Source organism: Bombus huntii, chromosome 12 (genome assembly GCF_024542735.1).
Source record: "Bombus huntii isolate Logan2020A chromosome 12, iyBomHunt1.1, whole genome shotgun sequence".
In the NCBI taxonomy this organism is placed as follows: Eukaryota; Metazoa; Arthropoda; class Insecta; order Hymenoptera; family Apidae; genus Bombus; species Bombus huntii.
In genome coordinates this window covers 3,174,130-3,187,406 of record NC_066249.1, presented here as the reverse complement: position 1 = coordinate 3,187,406, position 13,277 = coordinate 3,174,130, and the positions used below count along the sequence as shown (strand labels likewise).

The following is a 13,277-nucleotide window of genomic DNA, read 5'->3' as shown; positions in this document are numbered from 1 at the left end:
CCCCCTATTTTACGATCCTATGTACGAGATACACCAGCGGAAACGAATGGCAAAACTTCTGTCTTCTGTTTCGTAAACACGAAACGTGGAAGCATTTCCTACGATCAAGCTGGCATTTTTAATATTCGTTCCGCATTGTCATTCGCGCGTATTCTCATCGTCGACCTTGCGGTCACTTTTCGTAGGGACAATATGCGTGTATCTACGTGGATAAAATACTAATTATCACGGTGTACACGACGACGTGATAAGAGCGAGTCACGGTTACGGTAGTATTCGAGAGACCATGGTCTTTGTTATAATCGTACTTTCGTTTTCATTTTTTACTCGGCTCATTTTTACTCATTTTTCGTTCGCTCGAGATGGATGCGATTAACATGTTCATCTACGAACGATATAACAATAACTGAAAAGAACGAATTAAGAGTCTTTCTACCAGGAAAAGGTGATTTGTCGATATAAGATAGGAAAGAACAGAAAAAGAAGAAGGAAAGGAAAAGACAAAAGTATCAATTTTAAGATTACTACGGCTATTAGTTCTTTAATTTATGAAACGAACCGTATTATGTAAATTATCCTGGCGTGATTCATCGCTAGTCAAAGAGAAGAGGATAGACACCGAAGACAATTTAGCCAGTTTGCTATTTAGTTTGCGAATTTCCCACGTTTATTCTAAGCGATAGGACACCGACGAGATAAAAATGCTATTGTTGCTAAATATCAGCGATATTCGTTTTTCACGGCTGTAAATCCACACGTGAATACGTAAATCCACGGTGAAATGAGTCACCGGTGTTTTCCGTGTTGTAGCTGGAAACTTTACCCTGTCGAATCGCGTCTCTAAATTTTAATTATTCTCCAAATAATGAGTCAATCGAGTGTGGAATATTCCTCAACGATAATCGTCGTGATCTTTCGACGCGGCGAACGATCGAACAACTTCCTGGTCTTTCCGGGACAATTGCGTCGCATCGTGTGAAAACGGGTAAATTAAAGGTACACGCGTCGGGACGACAACCTGTCCGAATTGGAGCAGTGCCTAGACTGACTTTTTACGACGGTAATTCATGCAAATAAGTGGAATCTCAGCGGCAGCCTTGCGCATTACCATCGTGACTTGGCAATGGCGGTTAATGGGATGACTTCCTTTTAAAACGGTCAGGTATACACACATATAGGGTGTATCATTGATTTTCACGTAGTAGAAAGTTTCGCACCGGTATTCGCACAGTCTACGTGCAATGTCATGGCGCCACGCTCATTTGCGTATGATGACCTAAGCTCAATAAGAAACATCGACGATCGCGAACACGTGATCTAACGCGAATGTAGATCATATCAATTGACTCTAATGAAGATCGACCTCATCGTAATTCGATACCATCCTCTTCGAGTCGTTCTCTAACCGCGAGCCCGGCTTCCAATAAACTTTGACGCAATCGTTGCTGCCATAAAATCCTCAGCCGCGCCGATCCCTCCACCGTTTGCCAATCGTCCACGCAATGAAAAAAGGTAAAACGTTTGACGCGCCACTCGTGTAAAATGTAAGGCTATATAGGTCATTGAGGACGCGCGTTCTGACGAATTCAATACGCCCGCCGAGCAATCGGACATTCTTACGAGCGTATGCATCGATCATCGGACGTATCACACGTTATAACGTACCACCCACCGTAACCGTAGTCTAATACCAAGGGCGCAACTGCTCCAGATTTAGCGATACACAAGGATCGAGCAAGAGATAAGAGGATAAGACGATCATTAATTATATTCGCACGATTCCAAGTTAGGTCACGGTTACAGACACAAATTACAAAGTCCGCTAGGAAGAATACGAAGAAGGGTTTGGACAGACTTCCCTATAGACTACGTGACCACAGTCACGTCGGTCAGACTCATTGACTTTTCATTTATCCACGCTGTCTCCACGTCTTTACTCTTTTATCGCGGTATAATGAATTTGCTTTCGCATTACGAACGCAGAGGAAATAGGATCGTTAAGCGATCGAGACGCTCTGCATGCGAGGCATTGCACGGTGAATCCCCTCGTCTCGCGATATGTGATGTTTGAAACGCGACACCAAAAATACATCGTCGAACTTGAGTTAAACGCTCGGTGCCGATGAACCCTATAACGTTCCGCGAACAAAGCCACTGGGACTTTTATAAAGACCGCGGCTCACCGGTGTATCCTTCGGTGAACGAAAAAGTCGCTGTCGAATGAAAACGTGTGCGGTGTGCCTAGCAAAAGAAACGACCAGCCAGGAACAAACTCGAGGCGTTCAACGCGAATGGTACCTCTCAAGGACCGTATTCTCCTCTCGATTCGAAGGTCTCTGTCCCCAGTCACCGAGAGAGTCTCGGTTTCAATAACGTCCATTCCGATTGATGTCGAGGATCTATCGGAAGGAATCGTCGACTTGTAAGGCGATCGTAAGCAATGCGGAAATTTAGGAACTCCATCGGTCAGGGACGTGGTGGTATACGTTGTATACGTCTTCTACGAGTCGTTGGGCGGTGGACATTGAGGACCGGTTAGCTTTTCAGTCACGGACCTTCCGAGGCGACGCGTGACCCTCAAACCTTATCCCACCAGATCTGCCCGTGTCCTCACCTGTTGTCCGCCATAATCGCTGCACGAATATACCCGACGATGAAATATACCGAGAGCCCGGGGATCATTATACTACCGTCTCACCGCCGCCGTTTATGATTCTCGCGAACCGTTCTCCGCTTCCCTCTGCTTCCTTTTTTTTTCTTCTTTTCATCTTCTCGCATCTCTTCGACATTGTTTCCCCTCGTTGCCGGCCTCGAGGCTATCCTGTTTTTAGGCCCCGACCAGGCCAGGCCTAGACGACAATTTTAGAATTGTCGGTCGACACGTTGATGGGCTTCGGCTTCGCGAACTTGAAACGTCGAACGGGCAGATTGGCAAATTGATTTGCATCGAGAAAATAACGCGGATATATTAGAACGGTACGACGATAATAGAGCTCTGATGCGGTGCAACCTTCATTATACCGATGGTACTCGACTTCGAGTATACGAATTCGTAGCCCAGTTCCAATTACACTGAAACGAGACTTTGATCGTAAATTCAGTTATACGAGGAAATTGTTTTCGTTGATGGTGATCTAGAAAGAACCGCGTAACTTCAACTTTTTCAACGTCAGCTTCCATTATCCGAACTATGCAGCAAGAAGAACCGGGAGAGATAGTTGGAGAAGCCCTATGTATGATCGAAATTACTCGGCTATCTCAACCGATTTGTTCTGTATCTGTTGTAATAAATACTCTACATCTAATCGTACGAAATTAGTCAAGTTATCGTGCCGATGACTAACACGTATAATTCCTACTGGCAACGATTCGAAGCGAGAGTGGCACGAGTCGAGAGCAACATTCTTCGCTCCTGACTTTGCTCGTTTTTTTGCTGCCTCGTCATCAAGAGAATCTTGAGTGGCCCGATGGCGATCTGCGTCGCGGGATCCCCTGTTGACGAGTGTCGCAATCACGCGAGAAAAATGAGGTCCATGGACTACAAGGCGAAACGTAATTGGCCCAGGGAAAAATTCAGTCGATTCGCTATACGGAAACACTTTGTGACGTCGACGTGGAGAGCGTTTAAACCGCCGCGTCAGGCGTTTAAGGAGACGTTAATTAGAACGAAGCGACGAAGAGACGAGCGAGCTCGTTGTAGACACCGTTGCGTCGTCTTTCATCCTGTCTTCCTGCTTTTTCTCTAACTGCTCCAGAAGCGTGCGAGGTTTGCTTTCACCTCGTATCGATCGGCCACGATCCCTCGTAATTGCTCGAGAACCACGAACGCGACACCGTAAACTACTCCGGTTTTACGGCGCGGATCTTTTCGGATCAGCGAATCGATCATTACGGAGTGGAGAGAAGACGAGCGCATCGGTGAAATTAACGCGAGAACCGCGAAATTTGGCAAAAAGGCTAGAGAAATTGAACGAATTTCTAATGTTTCTTCGAATGAAATTTTCTTTAAAGAACACGCGTTTTCTTACGATCTTCTACAAATGCGTAAACACTCGTAGTTTACTTATAATCTTCCGTGTCGAGCCTGAATAAAATACATTTGCCAATTATAATTGTCGATAATTCTAGTGTCAGACTAGAGCTCAATTCTAATATCGAAGGGACTTTGAGGTAAAGAAAGCCGTGTTTACGCCTTAAATAGATGTCATTGATGTTGATTTACGAGTTCGTAGACGATGACTAATCAATGGCTACGACGTTGACATCGAAGGTGAGAATCGTCTGAAAGATTCTATTAAACCGATCGACGAAAGGTATTGAAACAGAAGATGGGACGAACGTGTGCAACAAGAAGGCAACATTCGGTCGCGCTTTACCTCGTCGCTTTAACGTGTCGCTTTTACGTGAGCCACATATTGCGTTACCGATCAAGGATAACGAGCTTATACGTAGTACAATGGGAGAGAGAGAGAGAGAGAGAGAGACGGGGCGCTGGTATTATTGTCTCTTCTCGTCTTTCTCATTTCCATTTGAAAGAATCGTACAATGTAAACGCTTTATTGGAAGATCGAGAAGAACTGATTAGGATTTCCCAGCTTCGATCAGCTGCCTCGCTCCTGGAGAATCAGGTACCTAAGTAAATTCAGGGGAATAACAGAGTGTGGAGAACGCAAAGAGACACGAGAAACTTCGGTCCCTTCGAGAATGTAAACAGACGAAAATAGAGTGGAAGCTCGCGAGGGCCAGAAAGACCTCGCTGCCAAATCCCGAAATAGTCGAATAATTCTCGAGCTTTTGAGCCCTGGTATATCGAGATGCCCTATAACCTCGATATGCCAAAAATATTTCAATGGCACCTGAGTTTTCCAGACCAGAATAATACTCAGTCGACGATGGTCCTCAGATTCACGAGGTACCACTGACCTCGTTCTTTTCAGCTTCGAGATAAATTTTTAAGATAAACTTTTGTTGCATTCGGTTAACGTAGTTTCAAAGGGTTTAACATTTGGTTTTCAACGATTCGGAGGGCGTTCGAAGGCGCTTCAAATGTAAATAACTTCTTTCTTTGCGTAATCTATACCGTGAAGCTAACAAAGTTGCAGTATCATGTATTCGGTATTCATTGTCTCGGTATCATTGCGAAGAAAATGTTTCGAGGCACACGTATCGCAGCTGATAAGCAATTGATCCAGATCGATTCAATTGCGAGACGATGTTCTGCAGCTTCGGTGACATGGACACGGGTGTAATGCTTCGAGAGGAGCGTACGGGACGAGACCGCCCGATGACCCCGCAACGCAGAGGCGAATGACTGACAATTAACGCGCTTTTCAACCGCCAACTATGAATCGTTGATCACTACGAATTCACAAACTGTCGACTCTCTTCTCTATCTATAAGTAGAGATCAAACGCTTAGAGAAACCTTCTATTACCATATTACGAATAACGTAGGAAATATTTCGAAATTTCAAATTTCACCGATACAGTCACGATAGTCGTATTTCATAACGGTGCTAACGAAATTGCGAATTATTTCCAATAACACACGTAACACATAGATAAAACTTTTCTAGAAGTGTCTTAACACGTCCTACGAGCCAGTCATCAATTTCAATTGATGAAATCAAACGAGTCAGAGGTTCTATGCATACGACTGCCCAGAGAGGTTCGAAGAGGATCAGAACAGCGAAACGACGTGCTTCTCTGCAGGAAACTGGTGTTTTTCACGATAACGTGTAGCATATCGAAGCGCGTAATGCTGACCGTCACGAGATATCCTGTAATCGCGGTTCGGAGTGTCGGTAAATAAATAAAGTAGCATATTTTAAGGCAACTCTCGGACGATAGGGAACCGGAGAGCTGGCGGCTCGGCCACTCGGCCCCAGAATGGACGAGAGAGAAGCGTATCGTTGCGCCGTGAGCATGGTGTGGGCAAGCGGAAAGCCGGACGACGAGGTCGCGAGCCGAGCCGAGCCGAGTCCGCCTCAGCCACCAGACGCATGCGATTTCGTGGCGGCGGTAGTCTAGCACGAGCCGCCGCTCAGGAGACACCCGTAGGGGACTTGCTTGTTTCAAGGTAGGCACCTGACGCCACGTTACTCTTTCTTTCTTCTTTTTCTCTTCTTCTGTAATCTCTCCGTAATCGCTCGTTGCTTCTTCCAATTATTAACTCGCCAAATAGTCTCCGTCTCGTTTATCCGCTATCATCCTCGAGCGTGATTTTCAGTTTGTTTCGTGGAAATTAAAGGTCTATTTTCACGATGCATCGTGGAAGCCAGGGATAAACAAAGAATTACGATCGATACTTTGCAGCTCGCACTTATCTACCTGCTATCTTCTTCGAATTATGGTATTTCGAGGGCGATGAGCACGCTTGCGCTGTCCGATACCGTTGCGAGCAAGACGTTCCGCTCTTTTGCTCGTCTTCCTTTTATCATTTTTTACCCGACTTTTTACTCATCCTGGTATCCGGTTAAGTTTGGGTTCGGTTTGATGCCAGGTAAAGGAATTAAAAGAATTACCGAGAAGCATCGTTATTCGAAGGACAAGGGCAATCTATGCCGCGAAGTTTTTGAAGCTGCCTTTGGAAACGTGCACGCGCTTGTTCGATTCTTCGCTGAATTCATTTGAATCGGTTGAATCGGGAAATAGAAATAGGTTCATCGAGATTTCGATCTAAAGACATTCGTTTAAAGCGAACGCGCGACTTATCTTTTTCTTGATACAATAGAGTCGAGTCAGAAAGAAAGGTCCGTAGCTGAAAGAGTTTGAAAGTTTTGTTTGGATCGTAGAATCCTCGTTGACGTAGCGACACGTGGGTTGCATACAGTCGAGTAAGGCCCACTATTCACGAAGCATCGCTTCGTAGACGCGTATTAGACACGTTGATGCTAACAGTACGTTTCGATGGAACAACGGTCACTGTAAAGTAACGTGCACCTGTCCACGATACAGCGAATCGTTTTCGTCATGACGACTGGCGTTAACATTGTCAACAGCGAGGCGTACGTTGCCACGCTGTAAACGAATGTAGTGATATGGGATGAAAGCATTTTCCACATCGCCTGACATTTTAACAACGAGACAAAGTGTAACTTCCTATACGCTTCGTATGACTGAACACAGAACCGGCGTAAACGTATCGTCACGTCTAATAAACTACGCTTACGCTTCTATGAAGCGACGCTTTGTGGATAGTGGACCTAACTGCTCAATTAGTAACGCATGCAACTATGTCTCGGCCGATCGAAGAACGTTGTATCGAGAGATAAAATACAGATAAGCGTTAATTATTCGAATCGATCGAGTAAATTTTTAATTACATAGGTACATAGTTTGAAGCGGTGTAGAAACATGAGCACCGAGTGTCAAGCGTCTTAATACCGTTACTAGAAAGTAGCTTCGATTGCTTGCAAGTAGAATGAACGAAAAAAAAAAATGGTCCAGTGAAAGTGTCGCAGTAGTGTGTCGGATTCGGTTGTGTTTGCCTTTATGTAACCGAACGTGTGAACGACTCACGGTGCCCGCCGCTGTTTTGCATATTGTACGGATTTCAATGTCCGCTGCGGCACGTGCATCACGCGGATTTCTAAGTCCAAATGCTCTCGCTTCTATGAACCGATTCAAAACATACTCGGGGCTTTATTAACATAACACGCGACCCGCGACGCAGTAAGAAAGATGGCATAGCAGCGGAAACCGATTGGATTTCAATAATTCAACTTCACCAGCTATTATCCAATCGCTATCGATCGCGATTTACATACACTTTCAGCCTATCTTTCTATCTTTCTATCTTCAGCCTAACAACATCTTTTTGCTCTATCTGCGCGAATAGGTCTAGGTCAGACAACAGCTGGGTCTAGGTCAAGTTTAAGCACGGTGTAACAGCGATTTTCACTTTCGATCTTCTTTCGTTGAATTCATTTTATTTCTCTGTCAACCGGATATTTCCTTTCTTATAGTATGCGCTATTCTGTTTTATTATCTGTTTCATGATCGTGTTAAAATAGTTATTTCGTATATCGTACGTCACGCTCCCTTTGATCTTATACGCACGAGCATGCAGATGGCTATCTGTGGCTGGTAGCGAAATTGCATTACAGTACACGAGGCGTTAGTTAATTAACAAGAGGTCGCGCAAAACCTCGCTGCTCGCGGACCGTTCTCCAACGATGTTTTCGCAATTATAGCGCGCATCGATGCCACCTTTCTGTCACTCTCGCAACAGATCCTCGATACTTGGCTACGCGAGCGTCGTTTATGCATGGAATAGAAATCGATGGAAATAAGCGTGTATTAGTGCGATAAAAACAGGAAAAAGATAATCACACGACACAGTCGACGTATCACGGGCTATAGAAATTATTTTATCGTCGATCTACTTACTACCACGAGTTTTGCCAGTTAAAACTTGGAAATCGAATTTGGATTAATCTAGCGTTCTATGTTATTCAACGTAGAAAAAAATATGACGATTCGAATGATTTATAACGGATGCCCAATAAATTATAGATTCAAACAATTTAGTCAATTACGGTTCTTTTTACGCAACCGAGAGATGACGTAGGATCAGTTAGGTAATGAATTAACGTTTTTCCTTTTATCGAAATGGAAAAAATCAATGACACATGACAGAGACTTGAAAGTATACATATAATAACAGAGTAATGATTTATTGATAAAGAGAAAATGTATGTATGTAGCGTATCTTGCGTCGCAACATCGTTAGAATGAGACACGTTTTGAGCACGTTTCCTACTTTTCCCCGATTGATATATCGTGACATGTAGAATCATGAAGGAGAGACGAGCACGTGTAGTCTGCATATAAACGCACATTGCGTCGAACTTGGCCAGCTTAACGGGAATGTAAAATATCTTTCTTTTTTGTTAATAGATTAAAAATTCGTATGGGATTATTCCTGTTTTAATACTTAAAGATCACTTGTTAAAATGTGCAGCTACAGATCTGTTTCTCAATTTTTTAAATGTCAAGGCTTCCTTTTTTTTTATCACAAACTTATTGCGTCTAAAACACATTTTTTCTTCAATGACGTCCCCAAATTTTCTTACCGATTCCTTTCATTCGAATACAAAATTAGAAAATCATAAATCAGAGTAAAGTTACTTTCGTATTCGTTTGTTCATTAAGGGAAAAAATAAAACAGCGTAGAAATGTCCTTTGTATTTGCAATAATATTCAGATTTATGAAAAGATACAAAATTTATTAATGAATACTTCTCGAACTCAGAATGATAATTTTAATAGACAGTAGTAAAACAATGCGGGGAAAAAGCATCGGCGTATTCTGTCACGAAAGTTCGCAAGGATAACTATTTTTATTTACTGATAATTATATAGGAAAGTTGTTTATATATAATATCCCTTTCCAGTAACATTTTTCTTGATAATATAATTTTAATGTCCATAGTATTGCATAGGAACTCGTATAAAAACGAAACCGTATTTCAAATGCAGTTAACCTCAAAATCATAACATTAATTTTATTTTCCCAACTGATCAGGAATGCATAACTTTTTTTTACTCAAAATCTAACAAAGATAACTTTTCGTATCATGTACGCACATTTCTTTATAATTAAGTTTACTTGATTCTCTAATTCTTATAATACACTCTGCAAACATACTTCAATACGTAATATAATAGTGAAATTAATAAAAATTCCCATTGTCTATAACGTAAATACTATTGTGATTACATATATTATCATTACATTATATTGACTGATATATCAAATATTACAGTGAATGAACAAGAGAAGATGCCTGGCCACCGTCAGCCTAAGTCCCTAGAGAGACTTAGTTTGGGACGTGTGTGTCAACAACTCGACGGGACGTGCCGCAGGCTGCAGGTGCTTTCACAAGAATCATCTGCTGCACAAGTATTGGCATACGCAAAGCAGACCATTAGACCTTACTACATAAATGCCTTGCCAGCACGTTTGAGGTCTCAAGTTATCGAAGAAACTTCAAAAATGTTATATGGGCCTGCATCAGATGGATCAACTTTAATTTCTGGCCCAGCTCCTTTATACTTATTAGCCCTTCTTCTTGGACACGATATAAAACAGTTGAAAGTGAATCTCTGCTGTTATTATGGATGCAGCCATCAGACATCGTTACTAAAGCTACTTGCATCAGAAGGAATTGGACTTGAATCTTTAGAGCTGGCTCGTTCAGCTTTATTAAGATTGGACTGCAAATTATTAAGATGTGCTCTCTTAAATATGAAGAATCTGATGAGTTTAACTTTACGTAATATAGCCAGTGATGTAGTGCTTCAAGTAGTGGGAAAAGCTTGTCCAAAACTTGTACACCTGGATGTAGCTTGTTCCAGACAAGTAACAGATGTAGGATTGAAGCAATTACTGTTACAAGTAGAACTTAGGGACAAGGTGCCCCATACTGCGATGCAAGAACCTACTAGTTGGTCCCGTTTAAAAACACTGCTTTCAAAATTGAAAATGAGAAATTCTAAATCAGAGAAAAAGGAGAAGCAAGGAGTACTTTTGGAATACTATGAAAGCAGAAACTTTCTCTGTGATACGCTCAGAGTACTTAACGTCGCTAACACTGGTGTAACTAGTACAGGAGTACTTCTGGCTTTGGTACATGTTCCACAGTTGGAATCTCTAGCAGAATATAGCCATATGGGAAGAGTAGTGGAAATTATGAACAAAGGACTCATTGGATTTAAAACTCCATTTAGTCTAACTCAAGCAAGAAGTTGCAGAACAACACCAGTTCGTTTAGAACTTTTAGCACAGGCATGCCCAAGAGTTGAAAAATTACATATTTCAGAGCCTCATCATCCTCCTGAGGCTTTGAGATTATTTCCCTATGTCACTTCCTTGAGTGTGCACAGTATACCATCTCAAAGAGAATGGTTGGACGGTTTTTACGATTATCTTCGCACTAACGGTCACAATCTACGCGAACTTAATTTGAGAATAACGCAAAACGAAAATCCTATTCAAGTTGATTTAAAAGAAGTTTTTAGTAATTGTTCTAATCTTAGAACGTTTACTAATGATGGATCAAACATAATTTGGACAGAAGGTGCTGATCCTCCTCCACTGAGATATTTGAAGAAAATTCAATTAGGCCGTATAGTAAGTGCTGTTGCTATTACAAAACTTCTTTCATTAGCACCAGAGTTAACAGCACTACATGTTCATAGTTGTTTTGATCTCACTAATGAACACTTGGAAAAGTTATTAAGTATATCGAACAAACACAGAAATCCAAGAAAGTCTGATAAGTGTGAAAATAGTTTAGTACAAAACCTAACGTGTTTTTACATATACGAGGCCAGTAAGGTATCTGCAACTACTGTGCTGAATATGTTTAAAAGCTGTAAAAGACTGAGAAAGATTGGAAACTTGGCAAATTGGGGTTTGGATTGTGAAGGTGTAAGGATGTTAAGAACAACATTAACTCGCGCAAATTTGGACGTGGATTTATGTCCAGGAGCTCATTGGTTTTGTGGTAATTGTATCCAATAACAGATTTTTTCAAACTTCTATGTAACAAAAACAGCTTTTTAAAAATCCTGTCCATGACATAATCGGCTGCTGTTTAAATCTGTTATACTTTAATAGACTGTAAAATTGTCAGTATTAAAAATAATGTTAATAAATATAAGAAAATTTATATTTGGATAAACGCAAAGATACGTTTATTATGTAATTAAACAAATATAAACATAATCGCAACTGGTAACAGTAATTGGTCGTCTTAGCATCTTATAACAAATATATTTTTGCTTCGTTTAATAAATTCAGATTTGATTTTGTATGATTATATACTTTGTTACGATTATAAATACTAAAATAATATTCAACAATAACATACTAAATATTAAATAAAAAAACTATATTACTATCTCACGTTGCAGTAACTTACTTTATAGCAATAAGATTAACAAATAAATCAAAATATATGATATGAAATATATGATTTCTTATACTATAAAATATAACTATATTATGTATTGAGTTAAAAAAGTTCCGTTAAAGAAAGTAATGCCAGTAAATAAGTGACATGATAAAATATATAAAAAATAAATAAATAAATAAAATGTATTTGTCTTAAGTATAAGTTGTACTACTACTACTTTCGAATCGTATATTAATAATTACATAAAAATTTCGAAAAAGAAAAAGAGAAAAATTGATTTGTGTTGAATGATCCGATATAGTTCGAACTTAGTACATACGTATCATATTGCAATAAAACATTTTTGGCAAAAACATTTCGATTATCTTTACTTACCTCTGTTAAACCGTGTGATTGCAGCAAGAGATTAATGAGTTTAGTGTCCGTTTGAAAAATTTTGTAGGTCATATGCAATTTCTTCGCGGGTGGTTCTTCCGGGGAACTTGCTAATGCAGAGCATCTAAAGAATAATAAAAAATAACATACATTATATATTCTGCGACAAATATTACATATTACATACAAAAAATGCAATATAAAGAGATTTTTTACTCACTTGAAACGCAAAATAGACTTGTTACCACTTGGTCCACTTAATAACCATTCGTTGTGTTGCGGAATTGCGTCTTTCGTTGTGCTGCAAAGTATTTCACAAGTTATTGCACACAGCGTAACTTAACAAATGTACTCCGTTTAGCAATTTAGCGCGCGATAATCAAAATATTTGAAAGGGCGGATACTGGAACTCGCAAAAATTTCATTCTTGCAATGCAGCGCCATCAAAGTTATCGGATGTCGGTAAAAAAGAAACCATATGATCTACATATATATTTCAATACGCTTGAAATTTTTCATATTCCAATCTGATTTTCCGCAAACTATATTAATGGATATTTTAATACGTTCTTTCGCAATTATTTATTTCATTCGAAAATAATTCGCTCTTATTTAAAGATATTTAATCATTATACATGATGTTTTGAAAAAAATTTACGTCTTTTTTAATAAAACGAAATTTGAGCATTTAGGTAACTTACCTTTCCATCGTTTCCAATTTGTGCGGCTTATGTACAAGAGGCTCCAAGGTCTCCTCGCTGCTGTTCGATAATTGTGACATACCGGAAAGACTGGAAGATGACATTAATTCTTTCGGTCGTTTCCCTTCCAGTTTTCCAGTGGTATTGGTCTTCATTTGAGACAGCATAATTTATCTGCAATGTTACAATAACGATCTGTTTCATTCTCAATCGTAAACTTGGCGAGGGTAAAATTGAATAGAGAACTTTCTCGACGACGCGTCGCAGCGGATAATGTC

General features: G+C 40.4%; 2 protein-coding genes across 7 annotated transcripts in view; one reads left to right on the top strand and one right to left on the bottom strand.

Moving 5' to 3' along the window:
* The window catches only part of LOC126872032 (tubulin polyglutamylase TTLL5), a 36,121-nt gene that overhangs the window by 5,571 nt on the left and 17,273 nt on the right, over positions 1 to 13,277 (bottom strand). For 5 of the 6 annotated variants that reach the window (XM_050631503.1, XM_050631500.1, XM_050631505.1 and 2 more), the window contains 3 exons: positions 13,000 to 13,173; positions 12,519 to 12,599; positions 12,299 to 12,422 (listed from right to left, as the gene is read on the bottom strand). In XM_050631503.1, the coding sequence (XP_050487460.1) occupies positions 12,299 to 12,422; positions 12,519 to 12,599; positions 13,000 to 13,166 (372 nt within the window). In that variant the 5' untranslated portion in view covers positions 13,167 to 13,173. Of the gene's footprint in view, positions 1 to 12,298; positions 12,423 to 12,518; positions 12,600 to 12,999; positions 13,195 to 13,277 lie in introns of all 6 variants that reach the window. The other variant, XM_050631501.1, reaches the window with a different exon arrangement.
* LOC126872043 (uncharacterized) lies at positions 5,644 to 12,278 on the top strand. Its single transcript, XM_050631536.1, has 2 exons — positions 5,644 to 6,078; positions 9,770 to 12,278. The coding sequence occupies exon 2, from the start codon at positions 9,787 to 9,789 to the stop codon at positions 11,527 to 11,529; it is 1,743 nt and encodes a 580-aa protein (XP_050487493.1). The 5' UTR covers positions 5,644 to 6,078; positions 9,770 to 9,786; the 3' UTR covers positions 11,530 to 12,278.

Excerpts from the sequence above, each read along its gene's own strand:
- LOC126872043 (XM_050631536.1), top strand. The coding sequence starts at position 9,787 with ATGCCTGGCCACCGTCAGCCTAAGTCCCTAGAGAGACTTAGTTTGGGA.